This window comes from Onychostoma macrolepis, chromosome 13 (assembly GCF_012432095.1).
Source record: "Onychostoma macrolepis isolate SWU-2019 chromosome 13, ASM1243209v1, whole genome shotgun sequence".
In the NCBI taxonomy this organism is placed as follows: domain Eukaryota; kingdom Metazoa; phylum Chordata; class Actinopteri; order Cypriniformes; family Cyprinidae; genus Onychostoma; species Onychostoma macrolepis.
In genome coordinates this window covers 8,383,889-8,402,071 of record NC_081167.1, presented here as the reverse complement: position 1 = coordinate 8,402,071, position 18,183 = coordinate 8,383,889, and the positions used below count along the sequence as shown (strand labels likewise).

Below are 18,183 nucleotides of genomic sequence, written 5' to 3'. Positions count from 1 at the left end.
TAAATATGGGCTATAATTTTGCATTTCAAAGAAATGTTACATTGTTACAGAAGAAAGTGTGCACATGCACACAACAGCTAGGGTAGTAGAAACTAACAGTTCAGTTCATTTTTGCTTGTTCTCCTCTTCTAGTTTTCTTCTTATGTCCTGAATCACTGTAGGGAAGAAATCATGATTATATTCTAAATATTATAATTTAAAAATGTTTTTTGAAACAAACAAGTTGAGATTCTGCACTATTTCTAGTTGACTAATAAAATAATTTTTGTGACTGAGAAAGTCAGAGTTCATGCAGCTTGAGTGCTGCTGTAATTAAAATACCAAAATGTTTAGAAATGCATTAATTTTTCATCTCAACTTCACTCCTTTATAATATAATTTTAATAAATTAGGCATTAAAACAAAATCCTAGTTTCACAGACAAGTCTTAAATTAAGCCAGGATTAGGTTACTTCATTTAGGACATTGAAATATCTTTTATAAACATGCCTTAGGAAAAAAAACATTACTGTGTGCATCTCGAGACAAATCAATAGTACGAACATATTTTAAGATCAGTCAGTGCAAGTTTCTTTCATCTGAAACAGCCCAGACATGCATTTTAGTCTGGGACTAGGCTTAAGCCTTGTCTGTGAAATGCAAAACAGTAGTCGAATTTCACTAGTAGTCGTTTTTAGGAATCAGATCTCATACCATCATCAGGAATCATTCCATCATCGGCGTGTGAGAACTTCTGAGCATTTCTTTGATGTTTTGTAGTGATGTCAGTGATGGTCATTGGAGGATCGGCTGCATCCATGTGGCCCATTTTCTGCGTGATCTTGTCACTGAGGCCAAAGTAATCCTTTCGCAAGTCCTCCATCTCCGCTAACAGCACCTCTCTCTCTCGCTCCAGCAGTCGAATGGCCTCTTTGAGTCGTGCTCCCTCCTTCGTGCTTGCCATCTCCGACGCCATCTTTTCTTTATGAACGCTCTCCAGCTTCTCTGTCAAGACTTGCTTGTCTCTCTTGAGTTTACTGACCATCTCCATCAAAGTCTCGCACTCTCTTCTCAAACCATCGGACTGCTGCAGACAGGCTTTCTGCTGCTCCTGCAGCTGAAGTATCTCCACTCTCTGCTTGTTGTGAATCAGTTTTGATTCATATTTCACAGCCTCCACCTGTTGAAGTGCTTTGTCTCTTTCCGTTTTGCAATTTTCCAACTCCGCGTTCAGTTTTTCAATCACCTTCTGAAATTCCTTAACGTTCTTCTCATTGCCAGACTCTTTAGAGCGAGTTGACTGAATGAGCTCCTTGTTCTTCTCCTGAGCTTTACGTAAATGTTCTCTGAGGTTTGCAGATTCACATCTCGTGGCTGATATCTCCTCCTCAAGTCTCTGATGAATGCTGGTGTTCTTCTTGTGTTCGGCGTCCATCATCTGAAGCGTCTCTTTGCATAAAGCAAGATCTCGATCTGCTACATCTCTTTGCTCCTCCAGAAGTTTCTGCTTGGTTAGAAGCTCTTGAGACATCTGCTGGAGCTTCCTCAATGATTTTTGACAGCTCTTTTTCTCATTGAGCTCCACGTTGAGTTGGTCCTTCATGGTGTTAGCACGAGTTTTTAGGCGCTCGTATTTCTCCATCAGTGCTTTAAGCTGCTTCATAGACGTTTTGTTGTTACTTTTGGCTTCGGCGAGTTCCTTCTTCAAATCTTCAGAGGTTTGCTCAAACCTGGTGGTGATTTCGGTATTTTTCTGTTCCTCACACTTCAGCTTTTCAGCAACGAGTTGGGTTTCCTTCTCTTTTTGCTTTGACGTCTCTTTCATATCTTTCAGTTCTTGTCGCTTGACCAACAACAAATGGACAAGATGTTGATTCTCCAAGTCCTTCTGCTGCAGTTGTTCCTTCACGACTTCAAAGAAGTCGAGATGCTTGCTCTTCAAAGATGAACTTCTGTCAGCTCTGCTTCTTTCTCGGCCTTTTGATATTTCCTTCAATACTGCTTTCGATGGGTTTGAGGAACATTCAACAGATCTTGTTGAATTAGAACTAATTAAGTATCCGAAGGGCAGGTGTAAGGCTTTAGAGTTATGATCCACGTGGAAATCATATTTTGACCCGAGGATACTCATCGTAGCCTCTTCTTTTTTCAGCAGATCTGCTCCTGCTAGAATTCTTTGCAGGGATTCCATTGTCTGCTCATTAAAATCTTGTCTGACATTTTCATTTGCATTTCGCAGTAAACTCTGTTGCACTTTCAAGAACCTGTTTTCAAGCGTATCCACTGCAGCATGCTGGGATTTAGCAGGGAGCGCTTTTCCTTTCTTCCACCGACTAAAAAGCATCTCTTTGTCGTTTGATTGCATTTCACTGCTGATGGCTTCTGGCTGACGGCTGCCCAACTTATCAGGAACTGGTCTGTCACAGTCCTGCTGCATGTCTTGAATGCTATCAAGTTTACACTTGTGCATACATCTTCTAGTCTGTTTAACGTCCAGGTCCATGTGAGTCGAGTTTGTTTGAACTGTAAGAAATCCAGGCAAGTCATTTAGGCAATGGTGTTGGAGATTTACTTCTAATAAACACCATAGATGTTGAAATGAGCCCTTACCTTACTTCCCAGCATCCAAACGGACTGCAACAGAAGCCTACTGTGCCACTCAATCCCCATTGTTCAGAACGTTTTAAAATGTCTGTCGCCATAGTAACAGGACCAATGCTGGCAACGCTAAGCACCAGGAAAAAGACGTTATAAAAATGGGTTTGAACCGAACCGGTTCCGCTTGAATGACTGTAACGTTAGCGTCGCCAGAACAAAAGCAGCTATTATTACCCTGGTGTGACTGAGGCTCAAGGGCCTCAAAAGAGAAAGAATCTCAAACTTGGCCAGCAGTAAGATTGGGAAACTTAAAATTGAGGAAGCATCTAATTTTTAAACAAAACAAAGCAAATACATATATATATATATATATATATATATATCAAAATTTCATAAATTTTGTAGATTTATGCAATTACTCGAGCTTTACATTTAACATACTTTACAATAAGGGAAAATGTTACATTAGTTAATGCATTATTTTTTATTTACCTTTTTTTTTTTTTTTTTTACAGTCGCTAATACTTATTTCTGGATAGGCTACTTACTGTAGGTCACTTTTTCAAACCTCTTCCGTTTTCCTTACCAACTTTCAGCTTGGCCAACATATTACTGTAGAAATATTGCATAGCAAATTGGCCTGTAGGTACATTGAGTTTTAATGGTAGTTGTTTCTGAAGGAGAAAATAATTTGTGCCAAAGTTTAGCTCACATAGACTGTTGTACTCAGGGTATAAACTTGTGCAATTGAAAAAAATAAAGTAATCTAGGTTCATTCAAATTCATTTGAACTTGAATACAGTATGCTTCTGTATGTTAACAATGTTAATTTTTGTAAAGTGTTTTTTTTTTTTTTTAAAGCAATAGCTTCCTAAATGATCCTCAAGGAGTCAGAAACACAAATTTTAAATATTTTAATTGTTTAAAAAATAAATTACATGGCATAACCTTAAAAGACTGACAAATCAAGTCTTCTCGTGAGCACTCCCTTGTGTCAGAATGAATGCGCACAATGAAAAGTGCTCTGAAGTACAACAAAAGGCAAATACAGCGTCACATTCATACTCATCTCTTGTGATCTACAGCTGATATTTGTACACTCATTTACATGCATGAGGCTATGATACAGTCTAAAACAAACACTGTACAGAAAGAGGCCCAATAGAGGGGTGTCTTGGATGGATTTACAACTTCAGCATTCCTTATAGGCTCTAAAAATACCTCAAGAAATCCAGCAAAATGCTATTATATTTTCACACGGAGTAACTGCGCTAGAAGGCAAAATGGAAAATGCTACGGATAATCCACTGGGAGCAGTAATTCAACCGTTAAGCATATAAGGGATTAAACATCTACTGTTGAAATTCACTTTCAGATTGTAAAACATTTGTAGTGCTTCCCTGAATAATCCCTCAAACCAAGAGAAATCCAAAGCCGCACGTATACCTGATGATTAAACCTGAATTTATAAGCATTTGTACTGATGTCCTTTGCTGTTACAGTGTCAGTCAGCATGTCGGTGTGTATATTGGTCAGGGTAAAGTATGCTGTAAACTTTGGTTAGAGTCTACATGACCAAACATACAGAAACTACACAACATAAAAGCAGTGATTGTTCAAACACAGGGCAGATAAGGCACAGCAAACTGTCAGTTGGTCTTCAACTTTGTAGCTTGTGTCACCTGATCTGTCAGTGAGGCTCTTATAGAGTTCACAACAGTTTGTCGGACATTTTCTTCCATGTATTGCTCGGTGAGTGGCTTCAGCACCTAGAATCAACAAAAGGGGGAAAAAACAACAATAACTTTAATTGTGCTCGAACAGTTTTTAGCCTGTTGCCAAGTGCTTGCTAGTGTGTTCTGAGTGGCTGTTTACAGGTCACATGAGTCAAAACCCTGGATATGGCTTTCCCATAAATGGACTGGAACCTTTTACACCTCTTTTAACCTCCATCTATGCCTGGTTGCTTGAAGTAACTTCACCTCAAACACACAAAGTTTTGAAATGTCCACGTCTTTTCCTTCCTGTATAAGGATTTTTAACAATTGTATAAAAATTGCACTCACAAAGCGCAATGTCTAACTGATAAAATAATAAATGAACATGTATTTTTAGAACATGCCCATGACTTGATTGTATTAACTTCTTTATATTTTTTTCAGGTCTGGGACAAATAAATTCCTTGACATTTCCAGATTTTCCATGAGGATGAGAACCCTGGACTTAAGGTCAGGCATTTGTTCAAATCCTTAAAGCAATAGTTCACCCAAAAATTTTAATTCTGTCATCATTTACTAACCTTTATGCTGTTCCAAAACCATAAGACAATAGTGTATCTTTAAAACACAAATGAAGATATTTTAAATTAAACCTGACAGTTTTCTATCCCTCCTAGTTTTCTAATCCACCAAATATTTGACACTTCCAAAATGCCATAACATCATAAAAGAATAGAGTGGTTTAATCAAAGTTTATCTTGCTGTATTTGAAAATTATATTTTCATCATTTATTTTAAAGCATGTTGTGTTTCCTCAGATGACTTGAATTAAACAGCTTGATTTACAATGTCTTTATGAACTTTCTGAAGCATTAAAGTTTTGGTAAAATGCACTTCCAATTAGGGCTGCGATGATAAATCGATGCATTGTGTTTCGTGGATTGATTCGGAGATTTTCTCTAGACTCAATTCTGAATTTTATTGTTAACAGCAGATGACACTCAAATCTAGTTTTTAACTAGAAAGGCTACTTGCACCTCGGCTCACGTGTAAACATCCCACTGTGAACATTTGAATTCGTTTCAACCTTTTCGAACTTTATGAATGATTATATTAGGTTCAAGTATGTGTAAGGAATTGGAAGCAAGCAGAGTACGGCTGTTGCTAAAGCATGCAGTGTCATCTGCTGTTAGAAACTAAGCTCAGAATCGATTTGAGAGAGTGAATCATGATGCATTCCTCGATTCGCAATGCATCAATTTATTTTCCCAGCCCTACTTCCAATGGCAGGAACAGAAATCTTTCAGGTTTCATTAAAAACTTCTCTAATTTCTTATTCGAGGATCTTGTGGGTTTGAAATGACATGAGGGTAAATGAGTAAATTACACTTTTCTTTTGTGGGTGAACTAATGCTTTAACCACAAATAAGAGCAATAGTAATACAAAGTGTTAAATAAGAAATAAATCTCTATATACTATTATGGTCTAACACCAAGACTAATGCAGTCTCAGTAAAGCACCTCAGTTGAGAATAATGTTCAATTCAATAATAATTAAGCTAAATCTTGTCACTCCCATTAAGGCACAAGAATAAAACCTGGCATTAGAATCAAGGTTTATTCTAAATTGCACAGGTCCTGGGACAAAAATATTTTTGGGTGGGCTCTCGCTCTCCTTGACTCCATGAGTAAGTTATACTATAGAGGAGTTTCAAGGGTCCCCATTGTCTCAGGGCCCAGGACAATGCTGCCCTCTTTACAACTGCTATCAACAGGGAGTCAAATTACTTCCTCAGCTTTAGAAAAGTGGGTTATGACAGGACTAGAAGTGAAAGGTTTATAGGATGGATGGGATGAACGCAAATGATGACAGGAAAGCAACTGAAACAACAATATTGCAGACTAGGCCCAGCCATCCAGGAAGCATAACTCACCTGTTCCCACAGTGCCTCTGCTATGAGGTCTATCGCCACACCCACTTCACGATACTCTCCTGAGTATCTGACATACGACCAGGCACACAATGACAGTAGCGACACCCCCATCACCAGACTGGCTAGAGCGGCGATTACCGACAGGCCAATGAAACCTGTTAGTGTGGAGACCATATAGGCAACAAACATGACGGCAAACAGGGTGGCCGGAGTTCTCGCTGCATAGAAAATGTTCTTGCTTTCATTGTGTTTCACGAAATTCGTGTACACTTCATCCAGCTCAGTCTCTAACTGCTGTCGGTAGCGCTGACTGAACTCCACGCCGCCCATTTTCTTCACCACACAAAACTGTTGCACGGAAGTTTTCTTAAACTCTTCGTGATAGCGCTGAAGGTCAACAGGGGCAATGTATGGTTTGTCACCTCCACATACCTGTGACATACACACAACAAAAACATAAGCTCAAAATCATTTCCTAATCACCAGAGGCAAGTATTGTAGAAATGATTAAACCATAAGAGGCATCTCTGTATTTTGAGTTATCTAGGCCAAACCTACTATTTTAGTGCAATGGCCTCAAGTTATTTTCAGTTATATAGGCTAGCTCATCTCACGTCACGCTCCCGCTATATTTAAAGAGAATTGAGGTCCCTCTCCATCCATGATCCATTTAGAAATTAAAGAACCTTGATATGCAGGATGCGATTTGCTCACACCACTTTCAATTTGTCTACATGCATGTTTCTGTGAAACAGATGCAAAATTAGCAGCTCAAAGTAACTCTACCTGCTCCATGGTTCTGTTATAAGTGTCTTTCGCTCCAGCGACAGCTGTCAGGTTGTTCGCTTCAGCAGTTGCCTGAGTAAAAGAGGCACAGTGGGCATTTAACACTTTCATATAGACTACTGTACAAAAGTTTGTGTTCAGTAAGTTTTTTTTTTCTTCTGAAAACCATTAACACATTCAGAAAGGACACATTAAATTAACCAAAAGTTTCCAAAACACATTAAGCTGCATAACTGCTTTCATCACTGATAATAATAGTAAATGTTTCTTGAGCAGCAAATCAGTATATTCGATTTTCTGAAGGATCGTGTGACACTGATGACTGGAGTAATGATGTTGCATCACAGGATTAAAGTACAATTTAAAATATACTCAAATAGAAAACATTTTATTATAGTTATTTTAAATGTTTCACAATATTGCTGTTTTCACTGCATTTCTGATCAAAGCTTTTTGAATGGCACCGTCGGTGACATTAAAGATTGAGAGCAACACACCTGCAACATGGATTTAGGATGTGGAAGCTCCTCCCCTTGATAGATTTTAATATACGCCTACAAACAGGGAACATAAACATTTGGATATTCAATAAAGCAGAAAATGTTCTGGAAATACAATCTGATTGGATGAAGCCTGTTCAATGACACTATAAAACTCTGTTCTACATTAATGTTGCTTGACAACTGTAAACAGACAACTGTCAGGCAAATGCACTATATTTCTTACCGTAATAATCGTTTAGTGTGATTAATAATTGACTTGATGAACAAAGACGTTTATTGCTCTAGTAGCAATAAAGACTTGCATCATTTGCTGCACTAACTCTACAGGAACACTTGAATATAGCCTCTTCAGTTTCAATCCTGACACAATTAACACCTGATCTGATTTGTGTTACAGCTGTTACTGCAGCTCAACTAATCAAATCTGACCTTGAAGTACTCCAGCAGGTCTCTGCACGTGACTTTAGCTCCGCCGATCTCTTTCTCTACCAGGTTCTCTGGTGCCAGCAGTAAAGGCACTAGATTCTGCAGCTCCCTCTTGAATTCATCATCAATGTCTGCACAAAAAAGGTCATGATGAGCCTAGAGTTCAAACGTGTGTGTACATGTCTGTGTCTAAGAGAAAATCCGTACCGACCTCTCAGTCTGCCATCAAAGAGAGGGTTAATGGCCACCTTCAGACCTGGATGTGGCAGCAGAAAGCAGCCTATGCTGGAGAAACAGCTGTGAATATGCTTCCTAACGTTCTGCAGCTCTTCATGTTGATTCTGCTTCACCTACAGAGAAGAAATAAAACACTACTCACACTCCATTCAGCATGCAGATGTTTATATGTTGTGTGCTTCATCTCACTTGTAGTCTCCGTTCCAAGAAGCGATTCCCTCCTTTGAGCCCATAGTCATGCTCGTACGGGTAACACCAGTCTCTGATCAGAAACAATAATTTCTAGAAGACAGTATAGAAGAAGAGTGAAGCTAAAGGCCAATTCCTACAAAATTAAAAAAAAAAAAAAAAAAAACATACTGATGATAATAACCTGATGATGTGACAATTGTTCGGATGCCCAATTTATTCAGATAAAAAAAAAAAGTCTCCTATGCACACCAAGGCTGCATTTATTTCATCAACAACAACAACAACTATTGGAATAAAATGTAATTTATTTCTATGATGGCAAAGCTGAATTTTCAGCATCATTACTCCAGTCCTTAGTGTCACATGATGCTTCAAAATTAATTTCTGATTTGATGCTCAAGAAACATTTCTTATTATTATCAATGTAGAAAACAGTTGTGCTGCTTATTATATGTAGAAAAAAATCTTTCCCCAGAATTATTTGAAGAATAAAAAACTCAAAAGAACAGCATTTACTGGGAATAGACATATTTTGTAACATTATAAATGTCTTTACTGTCCCTTTTGACCAATTTAAAAGTGCAACAAGTGATTGTCTTCAGAAACATTTTTTGTTATTCTGGTTGAAAGTCTCTTCACATGTCCACTTCGCAGGGCACCGTTGAATAGAACAAACATCGCACGTGATAATAGATACGAAATGTAATAGATACATATGAAATATGAAATGTGGGGGGTGGGGGGGGGTGCGAGGACTGGAATTGTAGTAATGAGCGTATATGCGTTCAGGGGACGTGGCTTTAGACAGCGATTGCAGGGAGGGTGGGACATTTGCTTTCAATGCTATCAGGCTAAAGTTAGCATTTTCCAAGATCTCCTACTGCACCTTTAATGTGTTCTTGCTGAATAAAACCTTTCCAAATAATCTGCTCCCAAACTTTTGAGCAGTAGTGTACATATATACACACACATGCATAATATATACATTAAATATGATGCATATCAGTGTCTGAATTTTATTTTTTTTTTATATCTGGGGCATACGTGTTATGTCGTGTACTCGGTGTGAAAATGATCAGCTTTTCTACCTGAAATGGTTTCTCATAGATCTCCTCCATTGCAAGTCGACCATATTCTGTGAATAGCTATAAAAGACACATGAGGTTACTATCCCACACACACTATTAACCCTAACAGTGTACACCAACAAAGAAAGCTGCTACCTGGAGATGCTGCAAATCATCTTCTTGGATATTTTGAGTAAGATTATAAACCTAAAAAAACAAGATTGTTAGGTTACCGAATATGATAATATGATTATCCTGAGCATCACTAATGTGCTTCAACACACCTGCACAGAGCTGGTCATAGTGCTCAGAGCAAAGACTGTGGCACAGTCTTTGATGGTGGACTGACTGTCAAAGGCTCCCTGAGTGTCCACCAACAGAACAGCCACCTTCAGACACACAGAGATTAGTCTTATCACACAGCCAAAATATCTTGACAGTGACATAATACATATCTTCATGTAAACGCCCATCCACCTTAGTTCCGTCTTCCTTTTCCACAACAAACACCTCACTCCAGGCCTGGATTCCCGTGGTCTCTCTCTCACAGCCTCCCCTCCAGGAGAAACCAGTCAACGGCTCATCGTCTCCTCCCATCCATGACTCAGATGACTACAAAGACACAGAAACAAAAACACTGTTCATGTGAATGTTCTGAAATGTACTTAATGAAGCATGCATAGTCACATCCATGTGACCTAGCTGGTTTTATACATGCGGGACGCGGCCCACAAGTTAAGACAAGTCAATGACAGGAGTCATCAGGAACTTGTTCTCAGGAATGAGAATTCAGATCTCATGCCTCACATTATTGAATGCATATGGGTGGTTGACGTGTAATTTTACTGTCCTCACCAAAAAGGGCCAATACATTCTTTTTCTCCCAATTTAGCCGTGTTATTTTGTATATTGTTATAGTGTTTATAGCTGTTATAAACAGAAAAAAAATATACAAAAATTTAGAAAATTAAAGAATTTTAATTAAAAAGAATTTTAAAAAATGATGGCGTATGCACTAGTCAACATCTGAAGTGGATCAAAACCTCTCATCAAAGTTGTCCTAAAACCAAAATGCGTTCTTGTCACAGGACATCTTTGATTAGCTTTTTTGATCCACTTGAAATGTTGACTACTGATAACAATTTTGTGACCAAATATTAATAATAATGTTCTTGTTTCACTGTAAAAAAACTGTCTGCATTATGCGTTTTCCCTGTACATTGGGGGAAAATATTTGACCATTTGCTTACTAAAAGCAACATGAAATGTGAAAAATAGAAACTTTAAGTGTGGATAGAAATACTTTATACTATCTAATTAGGATCTACATTAATGACTGAACAATGAATTTACTCAGTTAAGAAAGATCACAATTTTCTCATCAATTCTTGAAGCAACGTTTTGAGGACCCTTGAAAAATATTTAGAACCCCAACAGGAAGTAAATAATAAAATTAAGCTTTTGAAATATGACTAAAGTGAATTAAAATAAGATAAAATTTGGAGAAAAAAAAAGAAAATGTGACCAGTGACATCATATTAAAAACATACAATTTCTCATTTACAAATAAACACATTTAAATCTAAAATCTTAAATTATGTCCATTTCCCATCCGCTCATACATTTACGTCACTAGAAGGGGATTCGCTCTAACCTGATTATGCATGTAACGCAGCATGAAGTCCAGCAGGAAGGACTTCCCCTTGCGGAAGGCACCGGCCACAGACACCACAACCACATTGAGATCCTTCACATGTTCCTGCATCAGGATTTTTTCCAACGCAGCGGCATCCAACTCAAACTTATGATCATCCTCATTCGCGATCACAATTTGGATGGGTCGAGCCCCCTCAGGAACTGGATCCTCCTCCGGCTCAAGCTCTTCCACTACAGCACACGGTGCCACTCCATTAGTATCAGAGCTGAACCCCTCCAGTGAGCTCAATGCCTCAACGGGGCGGCACAATGGAACATCTTCCACACCGGTCATATCTGAAGGGCAAAAACAGGGTACTTTGAAGTTATTATCATCAAGCAAAAATATTTAAAAGATTTTGTTAACTGAAATAAAGCAACAATAAAATAAAATAGAAATTTGAAAGTTTAAGTTATTAACTGAAATAAATCAAACTGAACCAAAACTAATACTAAAAAACTGAAAATATAAAAATAAAAGCTAAACAAAATATAAATAAAACTATAATAGTATATAAATTATAACACTGGTCATTTGTACATTTAAATAATTGTATATATTTAAAAAAAATACATACATTGTGACCGTTATTTTTGATATTTTAAACTGATGAATTTAAGGCAAAGGCTGCCACAATCTCCTCTTTTGTTGTGCAATGGGTTGTGGGCAATACTGGCCAAAAAAAGCATGGATGTGAAAAATCTACATATTGAGACCAAGTCCTTGTTGGTCAGACACGGGTTCTGTGACGTTTCCAGCTTTGCTTTTCAGCACTTCACTAGCAGCTCATTACTGCGGTCACTTTCTATTCCAGGAGTGTGGGTCTCTGTTTTAACCCCATGCACTTTATCCATGAGCTGCGATAAGCCTAGATCCCTTCGGCCACAGGGCTAAATTTGGTCATTTTTGTCCTCGGGTTAAGACACATGTAACACAAAACAAACACCCTCTCTCCCCTTCGCTCTAGTCTCCTCAGGCTCACGGCCATTCGAGCAGAGCCGCTGGAACAGAGTCAAGCAGTGTCGGTGTGAGCAAACACACACCAAGGACACACTGGAGAGGGTACAGTCCATTCAAAACTGCTTCAAGTACAGGCCGATACAGATCTGTGCCACACTCATATTGGCCAGACCAAATAATTGGCGAATATTCAATTTAAATATAAATTAGGCTATAAATGGACCAAAGTGGTTCTGTTCATAAAAAATTGTCCAAACGTCCAATATTAATAATTAGTGAAGATCACTGGATATGATGAAGACAGTATTTCACAGCTATGCATCAGCAGTGTTTAGTAATCTGCGTTATTATTAATCTCATATACTGTACTGATTATGAGCATTTTAATAAGTAATCTATTCACAAGTGCTTAATTTTTGGAATCTGATTATGCAATCCAGATTATGACTTATATTACACTTAATTAATACATTAAAAAGTTGCATGACTGACTACATAATGATATACGACTCACGAGAGTTTGTGTGATGCTGTTAAACTCAAATAGTGAAATATAGAAAGAGGAGCCAACTAAAAATACTAAACTATAAGTAAACTATAATTTTAAATTAACTTCTTCCTTATGTCAGGAGATAAAATGATATAGGATAGCATGGCTGCATTTGTTAGCTAAAGGGGTCATATGATGTTGCTAAAAAGAACATTATTTTGTGTATTTGGTGTAATGCATAACATGAGGTTTAAGTTTCAAAAAACACATTTTCCACATACTGTACATTATTGTTGCTCCTCTATGCTCCACCTTTCTGAAACGCGTCGATTTTTACAAAGCTCGTCGTTCTGAGAAGCGAGGCATGCTCTGATTGGCCAGTTATTCAGTGCGTTGTGATTGGCCCGAATACCTCAAGCGTGTGATGGAAATGTTACTCCCCTTAACGTATTGTGATGCCGTGTCCCAGCGTGACGACGCAAAAACAATAAAACCCATTACAAACGAGGCATTTGTTGCATCCAGTGGGGACATAATTACTGATTATAATGACTTACACTGTCTTTTTAAACATTGCCATGTCTGCATTTGTGATCGGAGAAACGACAAACAACAAGCGCTACTCTAAACTGCTCAAAACTCGCGTTTGAATAGTCAGTGGTAAATTCTTTAAATATGAAAACATACTTACAGGCTGTGAGTCAGAAGCGCCAGACTGTCCTTGCAAATTTGGAATTGCCCCACTTTATAGAAACAGTCTTTGAGCAAGCCAGCATTGTAGGCTACTTTCCCAGGTTCAGGAAACAGTCCTCCGTAAAATGCGCTGCACACACTCGAATGTTTGGGTTGAGCTGTTCTAGAGCAGTGTTGTAAATACAACTTAACCACTGATTTCTAGTTGTGTCCTCTTTTGAAAGCCCAAACAAAGTACTTTCGCTTTTACAACGAAACACAGCGTCTCCAGGACATGGTGCCAGCGGCAGCAACAATACTACAGCGAGAATAAAAATCAAGCCCTTCATTTATTCATCTTTTTATTTTAGTTAAAAATACTGTTGTTTATTACTGTTATTCACAGCACTAATGTTAGCAACAACACTTTTTTTTTTAAATGTAACACTAAATGTTTGAATGAAATTTAACAATGCAGGGCTCCAGACTAACATTTGAGAGCAGTGGCACCAGCGCCACTAAGTTCTACAGATGGTGGCGCCAGGAGCAGATTTGGTAGCGCTGGGGGTGGTGTGTGGGAGTATTAAAATATAGATTATTTAATCATAAAATTACTATTGTTTTGCATTAATAAGTACAGTTACTAATAATATTACATGCTCATTTCTTGTTTCTTTCAAGTTTACACAGATTTGACAGTAAAGTACTAAACTTGAGTTGGGATGCATACAAAATGTACTTTTATTGACAACAGTAATGTGCAAATTCTGTTTTTATATAGAAAATGTATATATTCCACGTACCATTATTCTTTTTTATAGTATTATATGGAACTGACCAACTTCAGTGATTATGTGTGATTTAGTCGCAAATTGAAGAAAAGTTTGTGTTTTTCAAGGCACTTTGTGACTTTTCTTACTTCATACACAAAAAAAGTAGGAATGCACGATATTATCGGACTGATATCGGATTCAGCCGATAATGGCTTTAAATGTAAATATCAGCATCAGCCTGATATGAAAAATTATGCCGATATGTCTTGCCGATAAGAGGAATGGGTTAACTCACATGTGCTCAGGGTATGCTAGTGATTAGATCACATCAACAGTGTGGCTCATTCTTGAAGCAAAGTTTTGTCTGAATGACGATTAGATTGACTGTTTTGGATGGCTGCATTCAATCTGTGAAAGCACCTACAGAATGACGCGTTCGGTGTGAGATAGAGTAAATTTTTCTCTCTAAAAAATTCTCTCTCAAAAGGTTGTACAAACCCTGAAATAAATAATGTAATGCATTCGACTATTTCTACCACAACACCATGGTTATAGTTAGCATTAATACTTCTGGTTTTCTGACGTACGTCAGCGCTGTTTATAACAGAGAATTTTGTACAGAATTTGAATGATTCTCACTAGATCTCGCAGCAACCATAAGCCCCGTTCACACTACAAGTGACACGCAGCGACAAAGCGACACGTTCCCATTCATTTCAATGGAGAGCTGGTAATTTCCAGTGACACCAGCAACAGCGACCGGATGGGGCGTGTCCAGCGACGCGACAAAGTTCAGAATCCTTCAACTTTATGCAAATGAAGAACGACTTTCGGGAGCGACAGCCAATAGGAAAGAAGACAGTAGAGCTCATGTGATTGTTCTCCTCTCAGCTGTAGATAAACATATGCAATAGAAGAAAGTAGGCTGTGTTTCTCATTCATTTTTGTTAGTATGTACGAATTTAATTTAGATTTAGATTATATTTAGTCTTTTGCCTCCAAAATGTTTGTACTAAGTGGCAAGAACCCTGACTTGCTGTCAAGGCAACCAGTAGTGGGAACGCCCACCAGCGAACTCATCGCCAGCCCCTGGCGACATGCAGCGACAAAAGTCGCTACTAGAGTGAACGGGCTTTATTCATTGGGTGGCAAATTCAAACGTTTCTTACTGGATCTTGCAGCACTGTTGCATCTGTGCAGTATATATATATATATATATATATATATATATATATATATATATATATATATATATATATATATATATATATATATATATATATATATATATATATAAAATAAAATAAAAAGAGATCACCTTTTGATCTTTTATTTAAAAAAATTCACAAAAATCTAGCCTTTCATTGGATAATAAGAATTTAAAATGGGGGGAAATATCATTATGAAATAAATGTTTTTCTCTAATACACATTGGCCACAATTAATGGCACCCTTTTATTCAATTCTTTTTGAAACCTCCATTTGCAAGTTTAATAGCTCTAAATGTTCTCCTATAATGCCTGATGAGGTTAGAGAACACCTGACAAGAGATCAGAGACCATTCCTTCATCCAGAATCACTCCAGACCCTTTAGATTCCCAGCTCCATGTTGCTGCTTCTTCTCTTCAGTTCACCACTCATTTTCTACAGGGTTCAGGTCAGAGGACTGGAATGGCCAGCAGAAGCTTGGTTTTGTGCTCAGTGACCCATTTTTGTGTTGTTTTTAAGGTTTGTTTTTGGATTATTGTCCAGTTAGAAGATCCAAACATGGCCCATTATAAGACTTCTAACAGAGTCAGTCACTTATTGATTTTTTTATCTGTTGGTATTTGATAGAATCCATGATGCCATGTGTCTAAACAAGATGTCCAGGACCAGAAATATAGGCCCACAACATCAAAAATACAGCAGTATATTTCATTGTACACATGGGGTACTTTTTATCCCTGTGTGCACCAAACCCATCTTGAGTGTTTGCTGCTAAAAAGCTCATTTTTTAGTTGCATCTGACCATAGAAGCCAGTACCATTTGAAGTTCCAGTCGTGTCTGACAACTGAATATGCTGGAGATTGTTTTTTGGAAAGCATTTTCTTTTCTTGATTTTTTTTCTTGAAACCCTCCCAAACAACATGTGGTGATGTAGGTGCTGTTTGATCATATTTTTAAAGGTTTTCTGACCCTGAAACTCAACCTTTTTCTGCAATTCTCCAGCTGATCCTTGGAGAGTCTTTAGCCACTCAAACTCTCCTCCTCACCGTGCATTAGGACGATATAGACACACGTCCTCTTCCAGGCAGTTTCGTAACATTTTATGTTGATTGGAAATTCTTAATTATTGCCCTGATGGTGGAAATGGGAATTTTCACTGCTCTAGCTCTTTTCTTAAAGCCACTTCACTAATTTGTGAAGCTCAATTATCTTTTGCTGCACATCAGAAATATATTCTTTGGTTTTTCTCATTGTGATGGATAATTAAGGGAATTTGGGCTTTGTTTTCCCTCCTATTTTTTATTTCTGTGGAACAGGAAGCCATGGCTGGATAATTTCATGTTCATAATCACCCTGGAGTGCTCAAAATTGTGAATATGAATGTAAACATATTTCAGATATATTTTACTCATAAGAATTTCTAGGGGTGCCAATAATTGTGGGCCCAATTGTTTCATAATGATATTTCCCCCATTTTAAATTCTTATTATCCAATGAAACCTTAGATTTTTGTGATTAAAAAAAAAAAAAAAAGATCAAAAGGATTAACAATGCACATTTATTTTCACAGCCTTCTTTGATAATATTTACCAAGGGTACCAACAATTCTGACCACGTGTGTGTGTAATTATATATATATATATATATATATATATATATATATATATATATACACACACATATATAAGACATACAAATCAGACACTAACATCTAACACAATAACCACCTGCTTATATCTTATCTGTTCATAAACTCACAGATATAATTGCAGAGATAAAAGTTAACTTAATATAATCACCCTGCGCGCTTCAACATCACCACATGTTGATTTACTGGACAGAACAGCCTAGCCCTAAGCAAAAGTAAATTTACATGGCAAATTACCCTGGTAAGTTCTGAGACTAAACACACAGACATACAGGACATCCACCACCCTAAAGCTCAAGAGAGCATACACGAAGCACAACTCATTTGAGGTGAATGTAGATACCAAAGTTTCATTGGTTTCCAGCGGCGCGCGAGATCTTTGAAGACCTGACCGCGCGCGCGCACGAGCTTGTCAATCACAAAGCAGCTGGCGAATTCAGTGACATACAGAAATTAGGCTAATATAACTTGCCAAAACAGTTCCACTCACAAACTACCAATGCATTGGAGTTTACTGCATAACGCACACCGAACGACCATGACAAAGCAAGAAAATAAGAAAGCCTGGCTCCAAAGTTTGCAAGGTTGCAAATTAAGCCATCTAATAATAGCAACCATAAAAATAACTTAAGAACTCACCGAGAACACTGCCGTTTACCAATAAACATGCGCTGAGAGTGTGAATATCACGCATAAAACCGTTATGGTGTCAGTGACAGGTCTCGCAACTCTCTGAAGCGCGTCTCACGAGGCTTTTACCGTCAACAAGCGCTCAATGTCTGGCAAACTCTCCGTTTCAGCTCTCACTGCACGAGGCGATCCGCTTTCTACCGTGAACCGATTCACACCTGGTCGAGTTTGACCGTGACCAGATATAACACGAGCTCAAGTCCCCGTTTTTTAACTTTTAACCGGTCGTTAAAACACAGACGATCGCAAACTAACAAACAGGCACCCGGAAAACACAATGAGATCGTAAAGAACGGCTTTCAGATCATACACGATATGAAATGAGGCTGTCACCTTCAGCAAAGTTGTGGCATTTACGGTTCTTCTCTGAGAAATGCCGATTCCTCGGTCCGCTGTCTTCCGCCATCTTGGTTCTGTTCAAACTTTGCTGTGACGTCGCACAGCCCCAGTTTCGCTCATACTGTACATATCAACTTGACGCAGTCATTCAGAGAGAGATGTTTGGGAAACAAAGACCGGTTTGTCAGTGTGGGTAACAAAACAAAAAAGAACTACAGCTCTTACAAGAAAATTTGACATAAAAACAAAAAAGTACTAATGCACT

At 38.0% G+C, this 18,183-nt stretch overlaps 2 protein-coding genes across 3 annotated transcripts; both read right to left on the bottom strand.

Moving 5' to 3' along the window:
• Positions 1 to 15: 15 nt before the first annotated feature.
• Positions 16 to 2,901, bottom strand: si:ch211-250c4.5 (coiled-coil domain-containing protein 110). Its single transcript, XM_058795565.1, has 3 exons — positions 2,590 to 2,901; positions 694 to 2,502; positions 16 to 155 (listed from the first exon to the last, which is right to left on the bottom strand). The coding sequence occupies exons 2-3, from the start codon at positions 2,480 to 2,482 to the stop codon at positions 106 to 108; spliced, it is 1,839 nt and encodes a 612-aa protein (XP_058651548.1). The 5' UTR covers positions 2,483 to 2,502; positions 2,590 to 2,901; the 3' UTR covers positions 16 to 105.
• A 575-nt stretch (positions 2,902 to 3,476) lies between these two features.
• Positions 3,477 to 18,072, bottom strand: atl2 (atlastin GTPase 2). Of its 2 annotated transcripts, none has more exons than XM_058795566.1 (13): positions 17,913 to 18,072; positions 11,095 to 11,432; positions 9,918 to 10,052; positions 9,725 to 9,829; positions 9,597 to 9,647; positions 9,462 to 9,518; positions 8,371 to 8,463; positions 8,156 to 8,294; positions 7,948 to 8,075; positions 7,513 to 7,569; positions 7,016 to 7,087; positions 6,230 to 6,661; positions 3,477 to 4,346 (listed from the first exon to the last, which is right to left on the bottom strand). In XM_058795566.1, exons 1-13 carry the CDS (start codon positions 17,983 to 17,985, stop codon positions 4,227 to 4,229), a joined length of 1,800 nt encoding a protein of 599 aa, XP_058651549.1. In that variant the 5' UTR covers positions 17,986 to 18,072; the 3' UTR covers positions 3,477 to 4,226. The 2 variants fall into 2 exon arrangements, with proteins under 2 accessions (XP_058651549.1, XP_058651550.1); XM_058795567.1 differs by lacking the exon at positions 17,913 to 18,072 and adding an exon at positions 17,529 to 17,715.
• Between the last annotated feature and the right edge of the window lie 111 nt (positions 18,073 to 18,183).

Excerpts from the sequence above, each read along its gene's own strand:
- atl2 (XM_058795566.1), bottom strand. The coding sequence starts at position 17,985 with ATGGCGGAAGACAGCGGACCGAGGAATCGGCATTTCTCAGAGAAGAAC. Across the intron at positions 7,570-7,947 it reads ACCTGCTGGAGTACTTCAAG|GCGTATATTAAAATCTATCA; the intron begins GTCAGATTTGAT and ends CCCTGTTTGTAG. Across the intron at positions 7,088-7,512 it reads ATCCTAAATCCATGTTGCAG|GCAACTGCTGAAGCGAACAA; the intron begins GTGTGTTGCTCT and ends TCTTTTACTCAG.
- si:ch211-250c4.5 (XM_058795565.1), bottom strand. The coding sequence starts at position 2,482 with ATGGACCTGGACGTTAAACAGACTAGAAGATGTATGCACAAGTGTAAA. Across the intron at positions 156-693 it reads TGGAATGATTCCTGATGATG|TGATTCAGGACATAAGAAGA; the intron begins GTATGAGATCTG and ends TCTTCCCTACAG.